General features: G+C 42.7%; 1 protein-coding gene across 3 annotated transcripts in view; it reads left to right on the plus strand.

Annotated features, from left to right (window-relative positions):
• Positions 1 to 21,711, plus strand: part of FECH (ferrochelatase) — a 38,728-nt gene that overhangs the window by 8,675 nt on the left and 8,342 nt on the right. For all 3 annotated transcript variants that reach the window (XM_058170492.1, XM_058170494.1, XM_058170493.1), the window contains 5 exons: positions 11,591 to 11,725; positions 12,950 to 13,056; positions 14,446 to 14,544; positions 20,255 to 20,362; positions 21,532 to 21,696. In XM_058170492.1, the coding sequence (XP_058026475.1) occupies positions 11,591 to 11,725; positions 12,950 to 13,056; positions 14,446 to 14,544; positions 20,255 to 20,362; positions 21,532 to 21,696 (614 nt within the window). The remainder of the gene's footprint in view (positions 1 to 11,590; positions 11,726 to 12,949; positions 13,057 to 14,445; positions 14,545 to 20,254; positions 20,363 to 21,531; positions 21,697 to 21,711) is intronic.

Here is a 21,711-nt window from a genome sequence, read left to right on the forward strand (position 1 = left end):
ATAGGGGAGCTCTTACCTAGAAGAGCAAGTCACATTTTCTCACATTTTCGTCATGTAACCCGAGCAATCTTGTTAGAGCCACACAATCAAACTCAAGTGTGGCTTTATCTTTGCTCCAGTGAAGGTTATTTTATTGTCTGTCTGTCTATCTGTCTGCCTATCTATCTGTCTATTATCCTTCTATTATCTATTTCTCTCTCTCTCTCTCATTTATTTATTTTATCCATTCATCCGTCTATCTGCCTGCCTGCTTTCCTGTTTATCTATCGGTCTTCCATCCATCCATCCATTATCTATCTATCTATCTATGTATGTATCTATCCATCCATCCATCTCCTGAAGCAATTTACATATAACAACCAAAAAACAACAAGAGAGGGAGATTTTTCAGAGTATTTAAAAGTATGCTGGCATTTACTCTTGTAATACAGAGTTTCTAGCATTTTCTTGAGATCATCTAAACTAGTTGGTTAAATTTGTACCATGATTACAAGTTCCCTGAAGCTCTGAGTGCTTTTGTCATTTTAATGAAAGCATCACACTTGTATCACAAACTCCATGATACCTGCCCCAAATAAGTAAAGCTTACTGCTTTCATTGTTCGGTGCCCTGCAAAGACATGGCTGACAAATTCCTAATTTAGTTTTCCAGCAGCAACAGCTGCTTGCTAAAACGCTGTTAAAGTGTGGCTTCCCTACGACCTTGCTCACCTTAGATGTAGTGTAAAATGATTTGCAGTGTGTTAGTAAATACCATCCCTCCCCTGCTCAGTATCTTTCATAAAAGATCTGTAGTAATCATTGTATGTTCTTAGAGTTATGCGATCCTTCAGAATAATCCAACCAATATGTGGATAAGGAAATAAAACGTTGAATTTTTCCAGAAGGAAGAACATGTTCCAGCTATTTGTAAAGAGGTCAACCATTAGAATTTTTACTTCTTTCCTCTCACCTGTGCCAATGAGAACTCTGTTGGTGACCTAGTGATTACATCACACACCCAGGATGCTCCAAGTGTTGGTGCAGTGAGAAGATCTGGCAGAAAGGACAGCTTTCCCTAGGGAAGTGTGATTAAGAAAAAAATATCCAAAGTATTTCCCTCAGAATATTTTATGAAAAAGATAGGTTTAAGGCATCTCTTCTTAACAGAACAGAACAGAATAGAATAGAATAGATGGAAGGGATCTTGGAGGTCTTCTAGTCCAACCCCTGCTTAGGCAGGAAACCCTACATCACTTCAGACAAATGGTTATCCAACATCTTCTTAAAAACTTCCAGTGTTGTTGCAGTCACAACTTCTGGAGGCAAGTTGTTCCACTGATTCATTGTTCTAACTGTCAGGAAATTTCTCCTTAGTTCTAAGTTGCTTCTCTCCGTGATTAGTTTCCACTCATTGCTTCTTGTTCTGCCCTCAGGTGCTTTGGAGAATAGTTTGATTCCCTCTTCTTTGTGGCAGCCCCTGAGATATTGGAACACTGCTATCATGTCTCCCCTAGTCCTCCTTTTCATTAAACTAGACATACCCAGTTCCTACAACCGTTCTTCATATGTTTTAGCCCCCAGTCCCCTAATCAATAAAATGTGAGGTGGTTCTCATTAGGAATGTTGATGTCTGCATATGCCTCTGTGTGATTAACAAGGTTCCCATTTGGCTGTGGTTTACACACACAAACATATACACACCCTGTAGAGTTAAACAAAGAGAGTGCCATTGGTTACACCCAACAGCTAGTCTGTTCCTCCCTTGAATATGGACCAGTTGATAAGAAGGAACAGCTCCAAGTCACTCTGTACAAGTAGCCTATACCAATTTTGGAGATTTTTTTAAATTTTTTAAAAATTTTTATTTTTTATTTGAATTTATATCCCACCCTTCTTCGAAGACTCAGGGCGGCTTACGTTGTGTAAGGCAATAGTCTCATCCTATTTGTATATTTATATACAAAGTCAACTTATTGCCCCCCCAACAATCTGGGTCCTCATTTTACCTACCTTATAAAGGATGGAAGGCTGAGTCAACCTTGGGCCTGGTGGGACTCGAGCCTGCAGTAATTGTAACTGCAGGCAGCTGTGTGTTAATAACAGGCTGCATTAGCCTGGTGAGCCACTTCCCAGCCCAGATGACAAATGACAGCTGATTCAGACATGAAGACTGTGTGTGTGTGTAGTGTAATCCATCTGGTCAATGCTGTTGGATGAGGGAGAATTGGCTCTATCTTCCCATGGTTGGGAAAGTTTAACCTGCAAAGTCCCTCTATCAAATGGTTCCATCACACTCTCCCACATGTGGAAATAGATTTCATAGGTTAGTAAGTGGTTGTTCCGCTAAGATCATCATTTGAACAGCTGTAAGCAGCCAGACAAATAGGATCATGTGGCAGTCATAACTCGCTTTTTTCAGTGCCGTTGTAGCTTTGAATGGTTCAATGGTTGTAAGATGAGGAATATATGGGAGTACGTGAATATTTTTCTTTCAGCCCTCTCAACGGTTGTGCAAGGAGACAAGGAGCCAGAGCTATTCTTAAATGGCTTCATTGTCATTGATTTTTGTTTTTTACTCTGGATTTGTATCAATGGTGGTATTCAGCCAGTTCTAGCCGGTTCATACGAACTGGATGCAGGAGGCTCCGCCCGCCTGGACATCATCACATCCCGTTTTTGATGCTCTGTGCATGTGCGGAAGGCCCTGCGCATTAATGGAAGTGGCGTGTGCGAGCGAAGTGAGCGTGCGAAGCGCATGCGCTCATATTTGTGAACAGGTAGCGAAGAAAAGTGAATACCACCCCTGATTTGTATGTATTAATTTTTTATAGTGGCTTTTTTCCCTTTTTTCATAATGAACGTTTTTTCATATTTATGATGCTCATTGGTTGTTGCACGCTGCCCAGAGCAATTTCTTGTGAGATGGGCGGCCGTATAGATAGGGTTAATAATAATCTGACTGACTGTGCAACCAATGCCAATAATAACTATCATTGAGTTCATTTATTATTTTATTTATTAAATTTATATGCCGTCCAACACAGTCAGATTACTCTGGGCAGTTTATAATTTATTAAAAGCAGCATTACGAAAGATTAAAACAGTAAGTATAACGTAAGATGAAGAATTAGCCAACATGCAACAGATGGAAATGAGATCTTCTATTTAATCCAATAAAACACCTCAGAAATCGCACACACACACACCCAATCCAGTCCCTAGACCATTTTTGTTTGTTTGTTTGCATTTATACCCTTCCCTTCTCCGAAGATTCAGGGCGGCTTACACTATGTTAAGCAATAGTCTTCATCCATTTTGTATATTATATACAAAGTCAACTTATTGCCCCCAACAATCTGGGTCCTCATTTTACCTACCTTATAAAGGATGGAAGGCTGAGTCAACCTTGGGCCTGGTGGGACTTGAACTTGCAGTAATTGCAGGCAGCTGTGTTAATAACAGACAGACTTAGTCCGTTGAGCCACCAGAGCCACCTTGGCAGAGTTAGGGAGCAGATATCACCTTGAAGGGGTATGAGGTTCCAGAGGGCAGGAGCCATGGCAGAAAACTCAGATTCCTTAGCTGATGGGACCTCAGCAGGCTTTTTGTGCCAGCCTATAAGTGAGGCCTATCCCATTAGGGTGAGACTGTTTCTTGAGTAATGTGGACTCACATTGTTCCATGTTGTTCCATGTAACTTGGACTCAGGTTGTGCCATGTCGTTCCTTGGCTGCAACATCAAGCAAGGGGCAATGAGTGCAAGTGTGAGTTGTAAGTGTGAACCTGGTGGGCAATCCTAATTTTGGGATGCAGGCTGGGAAACTGAAAGAACATCAGGAACATTTTCATAGCCTCCTTAAACAACCAAGCTCAGAGAGCACCAAGGACTCTCCATTCTTCAACAGGCAAGCCAGACCCTTTTTCATCAAATTAGGCAGTTAAAGGGTTGGGACTTCAGAGCAGCAAGTTAATGGTTTAGGAAGTATTATCTGCGCTTGTCAGACCTTCTCACTCCTTCTTACTTCACAGTGTGGTTTCCCAACTGAAAGCCGCCCTGGCTTTATCTGTTTGAATGTCTCTTGCATCTTAACGCGGACTCTGATTATGTCACGGAATTTTCTTTTTCTTCTAAATTCTACACCACGGCAAGCATGCTAATGTCTTTGCAGGTGAAATTTTCAGGACAGCGAGAAGAAACACTGCTTAGATCAAGGCAGGATTTGTGATGTTCTTGGTTGAGCTGGGAGGGGCTGCCCGTTGCACTGATTTTTTTTTTTTTAAGAAGTGAGATTTTATTATTGCTGGAAGCTTTTGCAATATTATATTTTTCACCTGGATAAAATGCATGTATAGCTCTTCCAAAAAGAAATGCATAATTCCACCGTTTTTCCTTGCGGAGGAAAAGGTTGGCATGGAAGAGTTAAAAGTTCTGTGTTGCAGTTGTATCAAGGATTTTAAAAAAGTAAATATTCACTCAAGTTGAGCTTAACTGCTGGTGACTATAGAGACACATCCTTGTAGTTTTCTTAGAAACCATTTGGAGGTGGCTTGCGTTGACTTTATAATTTTTCCTTAAAAAAAAAATCCCAGTTTAATTCATGACCTAGGATTTCTTGGTGATTTCCTGTCCAGTCCCAGGTAAAATTTTATATGGATGGATGGATGGATGAATGAATGGGTTTAATTTAGTGGTTAAGTCATCAGGCTACAAACAGGGAGACTGTGAGTTCTAGTCCTGTCTTAGGGACAAAGTGTTGTGACCCAGGCCCAAGTAGGTAGTAGGAAACTCAATCAGTGTAAAAACAAACTTTATTCGAACAGCTGAGAATTAGTTCATTCTCAGCATAGTTAAACTAAATTAAAACAAATTCTCCCAACACAATTCCTCAGTCCTATCACCAAACGTGGTCCAGTTAGGTAAACTGCCAAAGGCCTTTCTTGACAAAAGTTCAGAAGACACCGATACAAAGGCAACAAGACAAAGCTATCAACGTTGTTTTCCGGCAAAGAGCACAAATGCCGTTGTTGGTCTTTTAAGCCATATGGGAGGGGCCAATCGTCTCTTGGCCCTACTCCCGAGTCGTCCTCTTTGCTTGAGCTGCTCTTGCCTTCTGGCAGCTCTTCTCATGCATGCATTAGGAACAGGCTTCTCCTGTTCCTCTGTCTCACTATTGTCAGTCTCCGGAGGCTCTGGAGTCCGCACCTCACTCCTCGATGGCCCTGGGCCCACCTCAGCCTCCGATGCAGAGCCCTCATCCGGGCCTTCCCCAGCCTCCAGGACTGGCCCACGTTCTTCCTCAGCCTCATCACTGTCCGACTCCTTTGCCAGCTTCGCAGGCTGCTGGCGGACCACAACACAAAGCCAGCTGAGTCACCTTATGTGGGTCACTCACTCTTAGACCTAGGAAACAGGCAATGGCAAACCCCTTGTGAAAAAAAAAACACCTTGTCAACAAAACTAAAGGTATTAGTCCAGACAGTCACCTGAAGTCAGGATTGACTCATAGCAGCTTCTAGCAGTTAAAGCCCATTGATTTCAGTAGGAGAGCTGAGCGCTGAAAGGTTTAATTCTGATTAGGCTGTTTCCAGTGTCTATTTCTTATCTCTTCCTCCTGTAGAAAATGGGCTGCACACTTTCTCTTTTGGAATTAGAGTTTTTATCACCTCCAGTAATTGACTTCCTGGCTTCTAGAGCAACGTTTCTCAACCTTGACAACTTTCAGAAGTGTGGACTTCAACTCCCAGAATTCCCCAGCCAGCATGTTGGCTGGGAAATTCTGGGACTTGTAGTCCACGTGTCTTAAAGTTGCCAGAGGTTGAGGAACAGTGTAAAATAGTGGTCATGAGACAGGTCAGCGTTATCCATTTTCTTACAGCTTGGAAACATCTTATCTCTCTCTTTTTTTTTAAAGGGTGTAGCTCCTTTTATACTGCTCTAGAGAATGATGCATCTATTTCTCCAGGTTAACATTTCCAGGAATGGCCAGCCAGATGCTCTTAGAAAAGCCATAAATGGGATACTAGGAAATAGCTTCTGCCTATTTGTATCTTCCAGCATATAGCACTGAAAGGCACTGCAAGAGCAGTATCATGTATAGCAGGAGTGTCAAACTCAAGGCCCATGGGTTGCATCCGGCCCACAGAGTGCTTAGATCTGACCTACGGGGCTGCCCTGGAAACAGTGAAAACAAAGGCCTGTGGCGCCTCTGCCAGCGAAAACAGAGCTAGGGAGGTCTGTGGGAGGCTTTATTTTCCGCTGCGATGGCCTCATGCAGCTCTCTGCCAGCGAAAATGGAGCTAGGGATGGCCGCGTGTGCCCCCCCCCCAAGGCTCTGTTTTCGCTGGCAGAGGGCTGCAGGAGGCCATCGTACCTGAAAATGGAGCTTGGGAGCCCGTTTTCGCTGGCAGAATGCTCCGGCCACCACGGGTGCCCCTGACATGAGTGACGTCAAGCTGGCCACGCCCACCCTGGCCATGCTCACTCCGCCTTCCCCCCCCAAGATCAAACACAACCCTTCAATGAAATCCAGTTTGACACCCCTGATGTATAGCCATTGTGGATGGTAGCATGTTATGCTTAATTACCGAAATATATAGTACAGTAGCTGCATTTGCAAAATGAGCTAAATCTGTTCAGTTTTAACTCAGGTGGGGGTTTTGTCTGTTCTATGGATTTCATATATTACAGTAACACAGCCCATTGGTTAGTTGATAACTCAATGCATTTTTTAAGCCCAGAAAATACCTTAATTTAGTAATCGGGTTAAATGCGATGTGCAAATAATAGGCTTTGCCTTTTCCTCTAGGTCCTTTTCTAATCCCCTTTTGAGATCTCTCCAGCACCTTCTAGTGTAATCCTCTGGAGCAGTGTTTCTCAGTCTTGGCAACTTGAAGACCTGCAGGCTTCAACCCCCAGAATTTGCCAAGCAGCATGCAGATTGGGGAATTCTGAGAGTTGAAGTCCACTTAATGTTTGAGAGAAACGGTCTAGAACAGGAGTGTCAAACTCGATTTCATTGAGGGCTGCATCAGGATTGTGTTTGACCTCAGGGGGCTGGAGGAGGGGGAAATGGCTGGGATGGGCATAGCCAGCTTGATCAGAGTTCTTTACTAGCATGAGGAAACTGGCACACGATGAGTGAAATTCCAAAACTGAACTTCCGGATTCTTTTCCCAGTTATACAAACCCCAAGAGTCCCACCCCCCTGACCCCTTTGATGGTCACATGGTCCCACGTTCTCCCAGTTCATTTGAATATCTTCTCGCCACTCTTCCTGCAGATGTGAACACCATCCGACCTTGACCGCTTGAAGAATGTTACCATACCCCTCAGCCCCCCTTCTTCCCCTCAGGGGAAAAATGTGGCAGCGTGTGGAACCCTAAAGTCTAGTATGGTTTCCAGGCCTGACACTTGATGTCATTCATTGAAGCTCCGTTTTCGGCCGCGACAGCCTCCTGCAGCTCTCTGCCAGCGAAAATGGAGTTCGGGGAGGCCACGTGCAGCCTGCCCGGACTCCGGTTTTGGCCGCGACGGCCTCCCCGAACTATTTTTTCACTGGCAGAGGGCTGCAGGAAGCTGTCACAGCCTAAAACAGAACCTGGGAGATCTGTGTGCTGCCTTCCCGTGCTCCGTTTTTACTGGCAGAGACACCACAGGCCGGTCCTTCTCTGTTTCCAGGGCAGCCCCGTGGGCCAGATCTAAGCACCCTGCAGGCCTGATTCAGCCCTCAGGCCTTGAGTTTGACACACCTGGTCCAGAAAGAATGAAACCAAAACTTTTTTTTTTTGGGCAAGAGAAAGCTCAGACAGTCCTTTAGCCCATAAATTACCTTAAACCAGATCAAACAGCTTTATCAACCATAGTATTGACTTGAGTAGCTTTCTAGCAAATCCTTCTAGTTGTTAATGCTGGATCCATTTTCTGCCAGCTCTACCTGACAGGAAGAAGGGGGGGAAAAATATCTGTTTTGAAAAGGGCTGATGCTAAAGCAGTTTTATCTCAAAGTTGGTTTTTTTTTCACCCCCTAAAAGCAACCGGACTCTTTCTTCCTTGAGAAAGAAGACATTTCGCTTCTCAGCTAAGAAGCTTCATCGGTTGCGATGGTGGGGGGGATGGAAAGATAAATACAGACCACTGAGACTGGATGGTGGGGGGATGGAAATATAGATTCTGACAAGATGATGGGTTTGGGTGTGCAGAAGAATTGCCTTTCTTTACAGTCATCAGGTCGTTAACTCTCTCTCTGAGAGCCAGTTGAGATCACTTGGGGTCAATGATGCTGAGAGCTGTTCTGCTCCTTAAGGAAAAAAAAAACCCTGTCCAATTGCTTTTTGGGGAAAAAACAACAACTTGGAGACAACTATGACCTGGATGACTGAGAATCTCCATAGACATAAAGCAGTTTTGGTTCAAAGTCTTTGAAGGACCAGATAGCATCCTTGGAATCTTCTTTTAGTATGGGTGACGGTACAGTGTCTTTGTTTGTCCTTGAGAGTAGAGGCTAATGTAAGGAGTGCAGAACCAGTGTTATCACACACACAACAGTGTGTGTACACAGTGCTTCCCCACCCCCACCCCCCTGCATCTCCTGCCTGAGGCTGCCATCTCATTCTGCCTAATGAGTCAAAAAGAGGACTGTGAAAATATTAATAGACCCCTCGCATCCTGGACATAAATTGTTTCAACTCTTACTCTCAAAATGATGCTATAGAGCAGGGGTCTCCAACCTTGGTCCCTTTAAGACTTGTGGACTTCAACTCCCAGAGTCCCTCAGCCAGCAAAGCTGGCTGAGGAACTCTGGGAGTTGAAGTCCACAAGTCTTAAAGGGACCAAGGTTGGAAACCCCTGCTATAGAGCACTGCACACCAGAACAACTAGACACAAGGACAGTTTTTTCCCGAATACCATCACTTGAAGCAAATAATTCCCTCAACACTATCAAAACTAATCACTAAGGCTGCATTACTATTACTATTAGTCTTCTCATCGTTCCTATCGCCCATCTCCTCCCACTTATGACTGTATGACTGTAACTTTGTTGCTTGTATCTGTTGGAAGAAATATCCATCTGGGTTCAGTTCCAAGTGGGGACAAAGACACTGGAAACATGGAGGCTGCTTGGAAAGATGGTTTAATGGTGGTCAGGATCACATGGCTTGAGTTCCTGAACAGAAAAAAGGGATGAGATCCTGTGTGCTCCCTGGCTTTATGCTTTTTCTGAGCGTTGAACTTTCTGGGGCACAGGAAGAGTATCCTGATTGGTTGTCAAACTCCCAGGTGGTCTAGGGGTCTTAGCTAATGTTGTAGGTTGTCTCTCAAGCTTGCTTGAGCCTTGCCATGTGGTGAGTTTCTGTTGCTAGATGAGTCCTATTGTGTTGCAAATGATGGTCCATTGACAAAGGTGGGGGGATTGAGTGAGCTTGGCTGAAGCCTTAATTGCCCATTGACAAAGGTGGGGAGAATGAGTTTCTACCTCTGACCCATTGACAAAGGTGGGGGGGAGTCAGGAAGCTGCTTTGTCTTTAAAACATGTTTCTCCATTTCTCATCCAGGGAAATATATTCTGCCCTTTTTAATATTTTCTAAAATATTTCATTCTTCTAGGAGGGGGGTGGGTGCTAAATTCCTACATATCCTTACAATTTATATTGATATCGATTGCTTCCTAGTATGATTTGATTGCTTATTTGTACCCTGTGACTATCATTAAGTATTGTACCTTATAATTCTTAATGAATGTATCTTCTCTTTTTATGTACACTGAGAGCATAGGCACCAAGGACAAATTCCTTGTGTGTCCAATCACACTTGGCCAATAAAGAATTCTATTCTGTTCTGTTCTGTTCTATTCTATTCTATTCTATTCTATTCTGACTGGCCAAAATATTGTGCAAAGAAGATAGCCCTAAAGAAGCTTCTTATGATCCGTTTTGCTAGCAGACTCATTTCATCTGGTCTCCAGAATTGTTGGTCTTTTAAAAGAGCAATTTTTTTCCACCTCTCCAGATATTTTGGAGTTTTTAATTATTTAAACATCTGTGTAGTTGCCCATCCTAAAGCACAACTCTAGGCTGCTCACAACCACAACAAATCCCACACAACCACAACTATCATAAAACCTTAAAACCGAACATAACCTGGTGCTTCAGTATCAGGTTGGGATACCCCATAACCAAGCCCAGTCATCCTCACTCAGGGGTGAAATGTAAAATTTGTTACTACCGGTTCTGTGGGCGTGGCTTGGTGGAGGGGTAATGTGACTGGGTGGGTGTAGCCAACTTTTTTTTAACTTTTAAAAGCATTTTTTCTACAACTTCTTTGGCCGAAGCATCCGTGGGCGATTCCGTCTCCTGGCCTTGAGTTTGACACCCCTGCTCTAGAAATTCCCAATCAACAAGGTCATGGCTGTCCCAAAGATGTTTTCTCAAAAGGCAACTAGACTTACTTGATTTTTTCCCTTGAAAACATTTTGTTTCTCATCCAGGGAAATATATTCTGCCCTTTTTAATATTTTCTAAAATATTTCATTCTTCTAGGAGGGGGGTGGGTGCTAAATTCCTACATATCCTTACAATTTATATTGATATCGATTGCTTCCTAGTATGATTTGATTGCTTATTTGTACCCTGTGACTATCATTAAGTATTGTACCTTATAATTCTTAATGAATGTATCTTCTCTTTTTATGTACACTGAGAGCATAGGCACCAAGGACAAATTCCTTGTGTGTCCAATCACACTTGGCCAATAAAGAATTCTATTCTATTCTATTCTATTCTATTCTATTCTATTCTATTCTATTCTATTCTATTCTATTCTATTCTATTCTATTCTATTCTGACTGGCCAAAATATTGTGCAAAGAAGATAGCCCTAAAGAAGCTTCTTATGATCCGTTTTGCTAGCAGACTCATTTCATCTGGTCTCCAGAATTGTTGGTCTTTTAAAAGAGCAATTTTTTTCCACCTCTCCAGATATTTTGGAGTTTTTAATTATTTAAACATCTGTGTAGTTGCCCATCCTAAAGGACAACTCTAGGCTGCTCACAACAACAACAAATCCCACACAACCACAACTGTCATAAAACCTTAAAACCGAACATAACCTGGTGCTTCAGTATCAGGTTGGGATACCCCATAACCAAGCCCAGTCATCCTCACTCAGGGGTGAAATGTAAAATTTGTTACTACCGGTTCTGTGGGCGTGGCTTGGTGGAGGGGTAATGTGACTGGGTGGGTGTAGCCAACTTTTTTTTAACTTTTAAAAGCATTTTTTTCTACAACTTCTTTGGCCGAAGCATCCCGTGGGCCGATTCCGTCTCCCTGGCCTTGAGTTTGACACCCCTGCTCTAGAAATTCCCAATCAACAGGGTCATGGCTGTCCCAAAGATGTTTTCTCAAAAGGCAACTAGACTTACTTGATTTTTTTTTCCCCTTGAAAACATTTTGTTTCTCATCCAAGAAGCTTCTTCAGTTCTGAACTCAACAAAGTTGCCGAGATTGAGAAACACTGGTGTAGATTGAGGAAAATTGCCTTAATCGATATACCTGCAAGAAAAAGCTTTGTTTCCATAGACTGGCAAAGAGCCACTCGTTCTCCTTTGCTTCCAGCTCCACATAAGTATTATATTGGCTTTCGCTACGTCCATCCTCTGACGGAAGAAGCGATCGAAGAGATGGAGAGAGATGGTATTGAAAGAGCCATTGCCTTCACACAGTATCCACAGTATAGCTGCTCCACCACAGGTGAGTTCCTTGCAGAATAAGGTCATTTGCTAAGTTTCAAAAGGAAGGGTGGGTCAAAAGCCAGGGATGGGCAGGTTAAAAACTTGGGCCAAAGAGGACATATTTATTTATTTATTTATTTTGTCACAACAATATATCTAAGTATCATACAAAAAGATTATATAGTATATAAACATATATATGAGTAAATATTAGGAGGTATAAGCATATATATATATATAGGAAGAAGAAAAGGAAAACAATAGGACAGGAACGGTAGGCACGTTTGTGCGCTTATGCATGCCCCTTATGGTCCTCTTAGGAATGGGGTGAGGTCAGTGGTAGAAAGTTTTTGGTTAAAGCTTTTAGGATTATGGGAAGAGACCACAGAGTCAGGTAAAGTGTTCCAAGCACTGATGATTCTGTTACAGAAGTCATATTTTCTGCAATCTAGATTAAAGCGGTTGACATTAAGTTTAAATCTATTGGTTGCTCTTGTATTATTGCAGTTAAAGCTGAAGTAATCTTTAACAGGAAGGACATTACAATAGATGATTCTATGAGTTAAACTTAGGTCTTGTCGAAGGCGACGGAGTTCCAAATTTTCTAAGCCTAGGATTTCAAGTCTAGTGGGATAAGGTATTTTGTTGTTTTCAGAGGAATGGAGAACTCTTCTTGTAAAATATTTCTGAACACGTTCAGTTGTATTGATGTCAGAGATATGGTGAGGGTTCCAAACAGGCGAGCTGTATTCTGTATTCTGTATTATGTCTCCAGACAGAGGGTAGAAATGGATTCAGCTTGCTTGTCTACTTTGGAGGTGATAGATTAGGGCAGTGTTCTCAAACTTGGCAACTTTAAGTCAGGTGGACTTCAACTCCCAGAAAATTCTGGGAATTGAAGCCCTCCTGTCTTAAAGTTGTCAAGTTTGAGAAATACTGCAAATAGTGGTCATGAGACAAACCAGCATTTTCCATTTTCTTACAGCTTGGAAGCAGTTTTACTCTTTTTCTTTAAGTGGGTAGCCCATTTTAGGGCTTACACTTTAGTTCTTATCTCTGTCCCACCATAAAACATCATTTTAGCAGGTTATTGGTTGGGGCTCGGGTTTGGTAATGGCTGCAGCATAATTTTCAGAGGACTTGGGATGAGAGATTTGGGGAAGAAAAGACTAGTAAGAAGGAGAGGAGATGATCTGTTCTTGGGTTAGTCTTTTGTCGAAGTTCATTATTTCGCATCTTTCAGGAAGCAGTTTGAACGCAATATATCGCTACTATCACCAAAAAGGAGAAAAACCAAAGATGAAGTGGAGTACGATTGACAGGTGGCCAACACATCCTCTCCTCATTCAGGTATTGAGAAGGATACTGTATGCATTGAAAGATATTTCAGACATCTCAAAGAGCGTTGTCATGCCTTCCTCAGTTTCCTCTCCTCCCACTGCTCCTCCCAGAAGGGGTTTCTATACTGGTAGGCTTGTCCGGATGTCCTTTGTATTCTCTGAGCCCTTATGGGTAGTCCTCGACTTACGACCACAATTGGGACCGGAATTTGAGTCATAGGTCATAATGCGTTCAAGGCGCCCCTGTTCTGTCCTCAGCAGAATAGCGAGCGTCTGCCAAGTGTCTCAGTTATCTCCCTTGACGCTGATGAGTCACCCAGGAACAAACTTCAGCTGTTAGTTAATCAGTTGATTTGCCTGCTACGAAGAGGCACAGCAGCTCTCGCTGCCTTTATATCCTGTGGGGTGTGGCTCCATGACTCAGCACTTCCTAGGCCTGCCCCACCCCTGCTTCTGTTGTTCCCTCCTCTCCTGCCTATGAAACCTAGAGTCCAACCAAGCCTGATTGCCATCAGCTGGGTCTGAAGGTGTGGCCTGGGGGTGGGGTAAGAGTCAGGGGACGGAGGCCTCGTTATCTCTTCCACCTGGCCTGCCTCTGGCTCCTGGAGCTGAGCCAGGGAAGCCGGTGCTCCCGAGGTAAGTCCTGACAGCCCTTCCCCCTCACTTTCCAAGTCACTTTCTGGCGGGAGGCCCTGCTCCAAGTCACTTTCTGGCAGGAGGCCCGGCTCGGGGAGCGCAAACACAACAGTCCCCTTGACTAAACCTGATTTTTAGACCGTTCTTATGGCAGTCATCACAGGGACATGGTGACTTAGTGGGTAAGACGCTGAGCTTGTCGATCGAAAGGTCGGCAGTTCAGCAGTTTGAATCCCTAGTGCCACGTAATGGGGTGAGCTTCCGTTACTTGTCCCAGCTTCTGCCAACCTAGCAGTTCGAAAGCACGTAAAAGATGCAAGTAGAAAAATAGGGACCACCGTTGGTGGGAAGGTAACAGTGTTCCGTGCGCCTTCGGCGTTTAGTCATGCCGGCCACATGACCATGGAGATGTCTCTGGCTCTTCGGCTTTGAAACGGAGAGGAGCATCGTCCCTTAGAGTCGGGAATGACTAGCACGTATGTGCGAGGGGAACCTTTACCTTTTTATGGTAGTCATGAATCCGAATCGTGATTGTTAAGTGACACTGCCACAGGACATTGCAAGTGCTCATAAATGTGGGACAGTTGCTGAGCATCTGAAATACGATCACATGACCATGGTGGAGAGGAGCTGTTGGAACTTTGGATCTGGGTCATAAGTAATTTATTGTGATTTCGAACATTTGCTAAGTGACCATCGTAAGTCGAAGACCACCTGTATTTAATGCTCTTAAATCCTTAATTTTCTTATTTTTGATTTTCAGTGTTTTGCAGACCACATAAAGAAGGAACTTGACTTATTTCCACCGGATAAGAGAAAAGAGGCAGTGATACTTTTCTCTGCTCATTCTCTTCCAATGTCAGTAAGTAATAGCAGTCAGGTTTTTTTGACCCTGTTAAATCTTTGCTTTAAAGTTGAAAGTATTTTCTGTCTGTCTAATAGAAATCTGCCTTGTACTTGATCCATTCATCAGTTTCCCTGTTCAGGATATACAGAATGTAACAATTCAAAGCGCACTGACGACGTCTCCTCGAATGGTGACAAAACGTTTGCAGCCGAGTTGCCAAGCTCGGAGTTCAGACCAGGGGTGAAATGCTCCCGGTTCTGACCGGATCTCGCGATCCAGTAGCGATCGTGGCCGGTAGTTCAGCGATCTGGTAGCGATGGCGGAGCGAAGCGGGTGTCATTACTTCCTGGTTTTAACCAGGAAGTAATGTGTGTTTTACCTTCTGCGCATGTACAGAAGGTCTGCGCGCGCATGTGACACGCGCGGGGTGGGGTGGGGGTGTTCACTTCCAAACCGATAAGGTAAGTAGATTTCACCCCTGGTTCAGACCAACACCCATATCACAGTTATATTGTTTGCTTATTTTTGTGTAAAGATGGAGCGCTGAAACAGGGTGAAAACGGGCCGGGATAGCTCAGGCAATAGAGAAGCCTGTTATTAAAAACACAGAGCCTGCAATTACTGCAGGTTCGAGCCCGGCCCAAGGTTGACTCAGCCTTCCACCCTTTATAAGGTAGGTAAAATGAGGACCCAGATTGTTGGGGGGGCAATAAGTTGACTTTGTAAAAAAATATACAAATAGAATGAGACTATTGCCTTATACATTGTAAGCCGCCCTGAGTCTTCGGAGAAGGGCGGGGTATAAATGTAAACAAAAATAAAATAAAATAGCAAAGATTGATGTTGAATCAAAGCAAGAAAAGGAGTATAGTCAGACTGGGTTGCCTTTGTAAGCAGTAAATCATCTTAACCGATTTTGCATAATGGTCCATGCAAAAACACACATACATACAGTACATACATATATACATACCCAACATTGTTAGAACCTCATGAGATTCTGGGATCTTTTTATTTATTTATTTTATTTATTATTTAAATTTGTATACCGCCCTTCTCCCGAAGGACTCAGGGCGGTTCACAGCCAGGTAAAAAATACACAATACACAATAAATACAATTAAAATACAATTAAAAAACTTATTAAATTGGCCACAATTAAAAATTTAAAATAAAATAAAAACCCATTAAAACCCATAGACTTAAAAAACTAACCCAGTCCAGCGCAGATGAATAAGTGAGTTTTAAGCTCGCGGCGAAAGGTTCGGAGGTCCGGAAGTTGACGAAGTCCTGGGGAGTTCGTTCCAGAGGGTAGGAGCCCCACAGAAGGCCCTCCCCTGGGGTCGCCAGTCGACACTGTTGAAAAAAGTGTCTTTACAGCAGGTGCCTTCTCTATAGGTTAGGTAAGATAAAGGTTCCCCTCACATATCGTGCTAGTCGTTCCCGACTCTAGGGCGGTGCTCCTCTCTGTTTCTAAGCCAAAGAACCAGCGCTGTCCGAAGGCGTCTCCTTGGTCATGTGGCGGCATGACTAAACGCCAAAGGCGCACGGAGCTGTTACCTTCCACCAAGGTGGTCCCTATTTTCTACTTGCATTTTCGTGCTTTTGAACTGCTAGGATGGCAGAAGCTGGGACAAGTAACAGGAGCTCAACCCGTTCGCGGCACTAGAATTCAAACTGCTGAACTGCCGACCTTTTGATTGACAAGCTCAGCGTCTTAGCCACTGAGCCACCATGTCCCTCTTCTATAGGTTACCTCAGGCAAAAAGTCAGCCCTGAAGGAAACAAGGGGTGGAGTGCTTTTTTTCAACCAGTGTTACACAGAGGTAACCTGGTTGAGATGTGACTCTCTTCCTCAAATAGAGAGTTCTTGGGAAACAGAGAAAAAACAGAGCAGGAATCAGTGGAGAAGGAGAACAGCATGTGTCTTAAAGTTATACATTGTTATAACATGCATGTTTGTTAGGATGATTGCCAGGACTGAGGATAATGTAATGAAATTCCAGATAACAATAATTCTTTTGGGGAAACAATCTGCAAACAATTAAAGCAGAAAAGTTTTTTTTCCCCCTGTGCTTAAAATTTAAAATGACATTACACCCATAAAATTACAAAATTTAAAATAAAATAAACTGAAGGATCTAACAAAAATCATGTTGATGTTCTCCTATGTCTCCTTGAAGGCTTTCATACCGCTTATTTTCCTGCTTACAGCTTAAAACGTAAACTCTGCAGTTCTTTTGCTTCCATCATATGCTTCATTATGGGTTAGGAATATTTTATGCTTAATGCTTTTAATGTTTTAAGCTGTAACCTGCCCTGAATCACTTTGAAAGGAGATTGTCCCAAAGGTTTCTTTTTTCCAAAAAGGAATTGGACTTTCTTGGGTTTTTTTTTCCTTGAAAACATTTTGAAGCAAAATGTTTTCAAGGAAAAAACATTCCAAAAGAAAAGCCCAGTTGCCTTTTAGAAAAAGCACGTTTGGGACAAACCATGTGTTGGATGAGTGAGAATCTCCAGAGACGTTTGAAACAAGATGGGTGCCAAATGAATGAGTGAATGAATTTCATTATGTTAGCAGACTCAGACAAACCTCTATTCATAGTAAATATTGCCAAGCATAGTTTCACCCAAATTGCCGATAATAATAATAATAATAATAATAATGTTTTAATTTGTATACCACCCTTCTCCCGAAGGACTCAGGGCGGTGAACAGGCAAATAAAATACAAACAAACATACTCAATAATTAAAACAACCCTTAAAAAACTGATTCAAATATGCCAGAAAATTTAAAATGACATTACACCCCATAAAATTACAAAATTTAAAACCCATCAACAATTCAATTAAAATTTAAAATTAAAATCAGGCCAGTCCAGCCATATGAAATAAATAGGTTTTAAGTTCGTGGCAAAAGGTCCTAAGGTCAGGTAGTTGTCGAAGCCCGAGGGGAAGTTCGTTCCACAGGGTAGGAGCCCCCACAGAGAAGGCCCTCCCCCTGGGGGCCGCCAGTCGACACTGTTGAAAAAAAGTGTCTTTTACAGCAGGTGCCTTCTCTATAGGTTAGGTAAAGATAAAGGTTCCCCTCACATATACGTGCTAGTCGTTCCCGACTCTAGGGGGCGGTGCTCCTCTCTGTTTCTAAGCCAAAGAACCAGCGCTGTCCGAAGACGTCTCCTTGGTCATGTGGCCGGCATGACTAAACGCCAAAGGCGCACGGAACGCTGTTACCTTCCCACCAAAGGTGGTCCCTATTTTTCTACTTGCATTTTTTACGTGCTTTTGAACTGCTAGGATGGCAGAAGCTGGGACAAGTAACAGGAGCTCAACCCGTTACGCGGCACTAGAGATTCAAACTGCTGAACTGCCGACCTTTTGATTGACAAGCTCAGCGTCTTAGCCACTGAGCCACCATGTCCCTCTTCTATAGGTTACCTCAGGCAAAAAGTCAGCCCTGAAGGAAACAAGGGGTGGAGTGCTTTTTTTCAACCAGTGTTACACAGAGGTAACCTGGTTGAGATGTGACTCTCTTCCTCAAATAGAGAGTTCTTGGGAAACAGAGAAAAAACAGAGCAGGAATCAGTGGAGAAGGAGAACAGCATGTGTCTTAAAGTTATACATTGTTATAACATGCATGTTTGTTAGGATGATTGCCAGGACTGAGGATAATGTAATGAAATTCCAGATAACAATAATTCTTTTCGGGAAACAATCTGCAAACAATTAAAGCAGAAAAGTTTTTTTTCCCCCTGTGCTTAAAATTTAACACAAGTGATACTCATTTGCAGGTATTTGGTTAGGCTGTTCATGTCCTTCTTATAAAAAATATGCTTCATGCTTGAACCCGCATTCTTCGTTAGAATAAATTTTTGTAACTTAAAAGAGGGAACATGAACTCCAAATGTTAATTCTGGTTTTTTTTTTCCTGGAAATAATTTGCAAATGGTTTTAATAGTGTAACAAAACTGTAAAGCAGAACTGATAATGTTCCGTTTATTGAAAGAAATATGGCATTAAAACTTGAAACAGTCTCCTGGCGCCTCAGGTTTTGCAATTTGTGGAAACCTGGCGCCATCTAGTGGTCTTTGGCAGTAACAGAAACAACCCCTAACGCAATAGATCCAAAATAGGTTTGAAAACTGAAACCGCAAAAAATCCTGCTGCTGTAGAATGACTCCAGTTAAAGCAATGCTGCATATTAAAAATGAAAATCTATAAATATATTCCTTTCCCAATCAACGTGGCTTCAAGGCTAGGAGAAACTGTGGCTGTTTTCAATCGACTTTGGAAAAAGATGAGCATTTCAAAACAGAACAAAACAGGCAGCTGTCTGGTTAGGCAGATCTTAAACCAGACAGTTATGCAACTTCACTTTGCTACAGATGCTTGCTTTATCTACAGATAGTGCTCAACTTACAACAGCATCCCAGTGGTCACTTGATCAAAATCTGGGTGCTTGGCAACCAGGCTGCAGCATCCTGGGGGGTCATTTGATTGCCATTTATAACCAAGCAAAATTTCCAACAAGCAAAATCAATGGGGAAGGCTGGATTCTTTTAACAACCGCATGAGTCACTTAACAATTGGGGCAATTCACTTAACAACCATGGCAAAAAAAAAAAAAAGGTTATAAAACTGGGTGTGACTCATTTAACAATTGTTTTGCTTAGCAACGGAAATTCTGGTGTCAATTTTGGTCATAAATTAAATGTACTGCAGTAGCTCTTTCCTGGACATCTCAGTAAATGCTTTGCTAATCAGCAGTAAGGTCAGCTAGACTATGCTTCAGTGGATAGTTGAGCGTCCCTGAAGTATCTTTAGTTTGAGTCTACCTACGCCATGAAAGTGATTTTAGAGACCCAGTGGAGCATGGATCTCTAAAACCAAGTTTGAAATGTTCCAATGTAACATGGGAGGCAGAGGGTTATTTTCTGCTTCTTTTCAATCACCTAAAATTCTGGACTAGGATTCTATAGCATGGTCACTTCCTGGTTTAGAAAGTTTTGACTTAAAAAAAAGTGTTTCAAAAAAAAGTTTAGCACTTTTTAAAAAGGGTGAAAAAAAGGGCTTGCTTTTTTACTTTCAGTAAGTTCGAAGAAATTGAAAGAATGCAATGAATCTTGTTAATAAAAATGATAACTGTTCAAAAAGGTTATTAGGTGCAAATAGAAATACATGCTATTTCCATAGCAAGGAAGATAAAGCAGGAATGGTTAAATTGATTATTTTATTCAAAGGGGAAAATATATTCTCATTTGGATATCCCTTCTAGAATTTGTGCTTGTGATGAAAAAAAAAATGAAATGTTGACTTTAGTTTTGTTGATCAGAAAGATTTTGTCATTATAGAAATGGCTAGTTATATATTGATATGTAAAAGCAAAAAATTGAGGTTGGAATGGTCTTATCTTGTACTGTGTTAAGAGGAGTCAAGTCAATGCCTTTTCTTTTCTTTTTTATTCCTCTTGTATCTCACATCCCCTTTTCTCTGCTCCTTTTCTTTAATTTCCTATTTTATTTTTCTTTGTATTTTATATAATAAAACAAATAAAAAAAATTCAAAGAAGGAATGAAAATTAACTTTTTACACCTGTAAAAATCATAAAGATTAAGGGACTTTGGGGGTTCAAGACTAGAAAATAATTTAAGGTCTTCGCTTTAATCAAATAAGTGCTTTTCTTCTTTCAGAAAAATTGCTTGTCTTCTTTCTTGTTTCCGTGTAGGTAGTTAATCGTGGTGACCCGTATCCACAAGAAGTGGGAGCTACTGTTCAAAAGGTGATGGAGAAACTCGGCCATTGTAATCCATATAGGCTTGTTTGGCAGTCCAAGGTATGTCATTCCAGGGAACTCTGATAAAATGCTTCCCCATCATTGAATTTGTTTGGGGCTTATTCATTCTGAGTCTGGCTTAGGCTTCATCTGCCAATTGTTATAAAGTATGTTCAGATTAATCAGATTAACAGTGCTGGAAGGGTCATCTAGTCCAACCCCTCACCCAAGCAGGAAACTCTACACCAGTGATGGCTAACCTTTTTGCCATCGTGTGCCAAAAGCGGGGGAGCCCAGGGGGGTCGTCCACGCGTGTGCCCACACCCATAATTCAATGTGCCCTGTCCCTGTGCATGCGCACGTGACCCCTCACATGCTCCCCCCGCTTTTGGCATGCGATGGCCCGGTGGGGCCGGTAGGCCTGTTTTGCACCCTCCCCAGGCTCCAGAGGCTTTCTTGGGCCTGGGGAGGATGAAAACAGCCTTCCCCACCCACACGGAGGCCCTCTGGAGGCTGGAAACAGCCTGTTTCCAGCAGTGCACACCACACACCAAATGGGAGGTGCATGGGCGCGCAGTGCATGCCAAAAGGAGGAATGGGGTAAGTAGAACAGCGCGTGCGTGATCAGCTGTGGGGGTGGTCAGCTGTGGTTCACAATCTTTTTTTTTTTTTTACCTTTAAAAGCATTTTTTTACAACCTATTCAGCAGAATAGGTTGTAAAAAATGCTTTTAAAAGTGAAAAAAAGGCTCATGATCAGGCAGCTCAGTTGTGATCGTCAGAGCCTTTTTCTACCTTTTAAAAGCATTTTTTAAAAGAAGCAGCAAGCGGGCGATTGGGTGGGCATGGGCGGGGGGGTGGGGCAGGGATTTTTGCTACTGGTTCTCCGAACCACCCACTGCCATTGCTACCGGATCAGCCGATCCGGTCTGAACCAGGAGCATTTCACCCCTGAGACGCGGGTAGAAAAAGCAGAGATTCATTGCAAAAGACCCTGAGGTTGAGAAAGATTGGAGGCAAAAGGAGAAGGGGGACGGCAGAGGATGAGATGGTTAGATAGTGTTCATCAATGCAATGAACATGAATTTGGGCAAACTGCAGTGAAGATGGGTGACGTGGCCTGTTGTGGTCCATGGGGTCACGAACAGTCGGACACAATTCTGAACAACCACACAACCACTGTAGTAAATTGTCCTTTCTAAAAACTCCTTCTCTCTTTTGTTGTTTTAGGTCGGCCCGATGGCTTGGTTGGGTCCTCAGACAGATGACACTATTAAGGGTCTTTGCCAGAGGGGAAAGAAGAACATTTTGTTAGTTCCGATTGCATTCACCAGCGATCACATTGAAACCCTCTATGAGCTTGACATTGAATATGCACAGGTCTTGGCCAATGAGGTAAAGCCATTATTT

This window comes from Ahaetulla prasina, chromosome 2 (genome assembly GCF_028640845.1).
Source record: "Ahaetulla prasina isolate Xishuangbanna chromosome 2, ASM2864084v1, whole genome shotgun sequence".
NCBI classification, from domain to species: domain Eukaryota; kingdom Metazoa; phylum Chordata; class Lepidosauria; order Squamata; family Colubridae; genus Ahaetulla; species Ahaetulla prasina.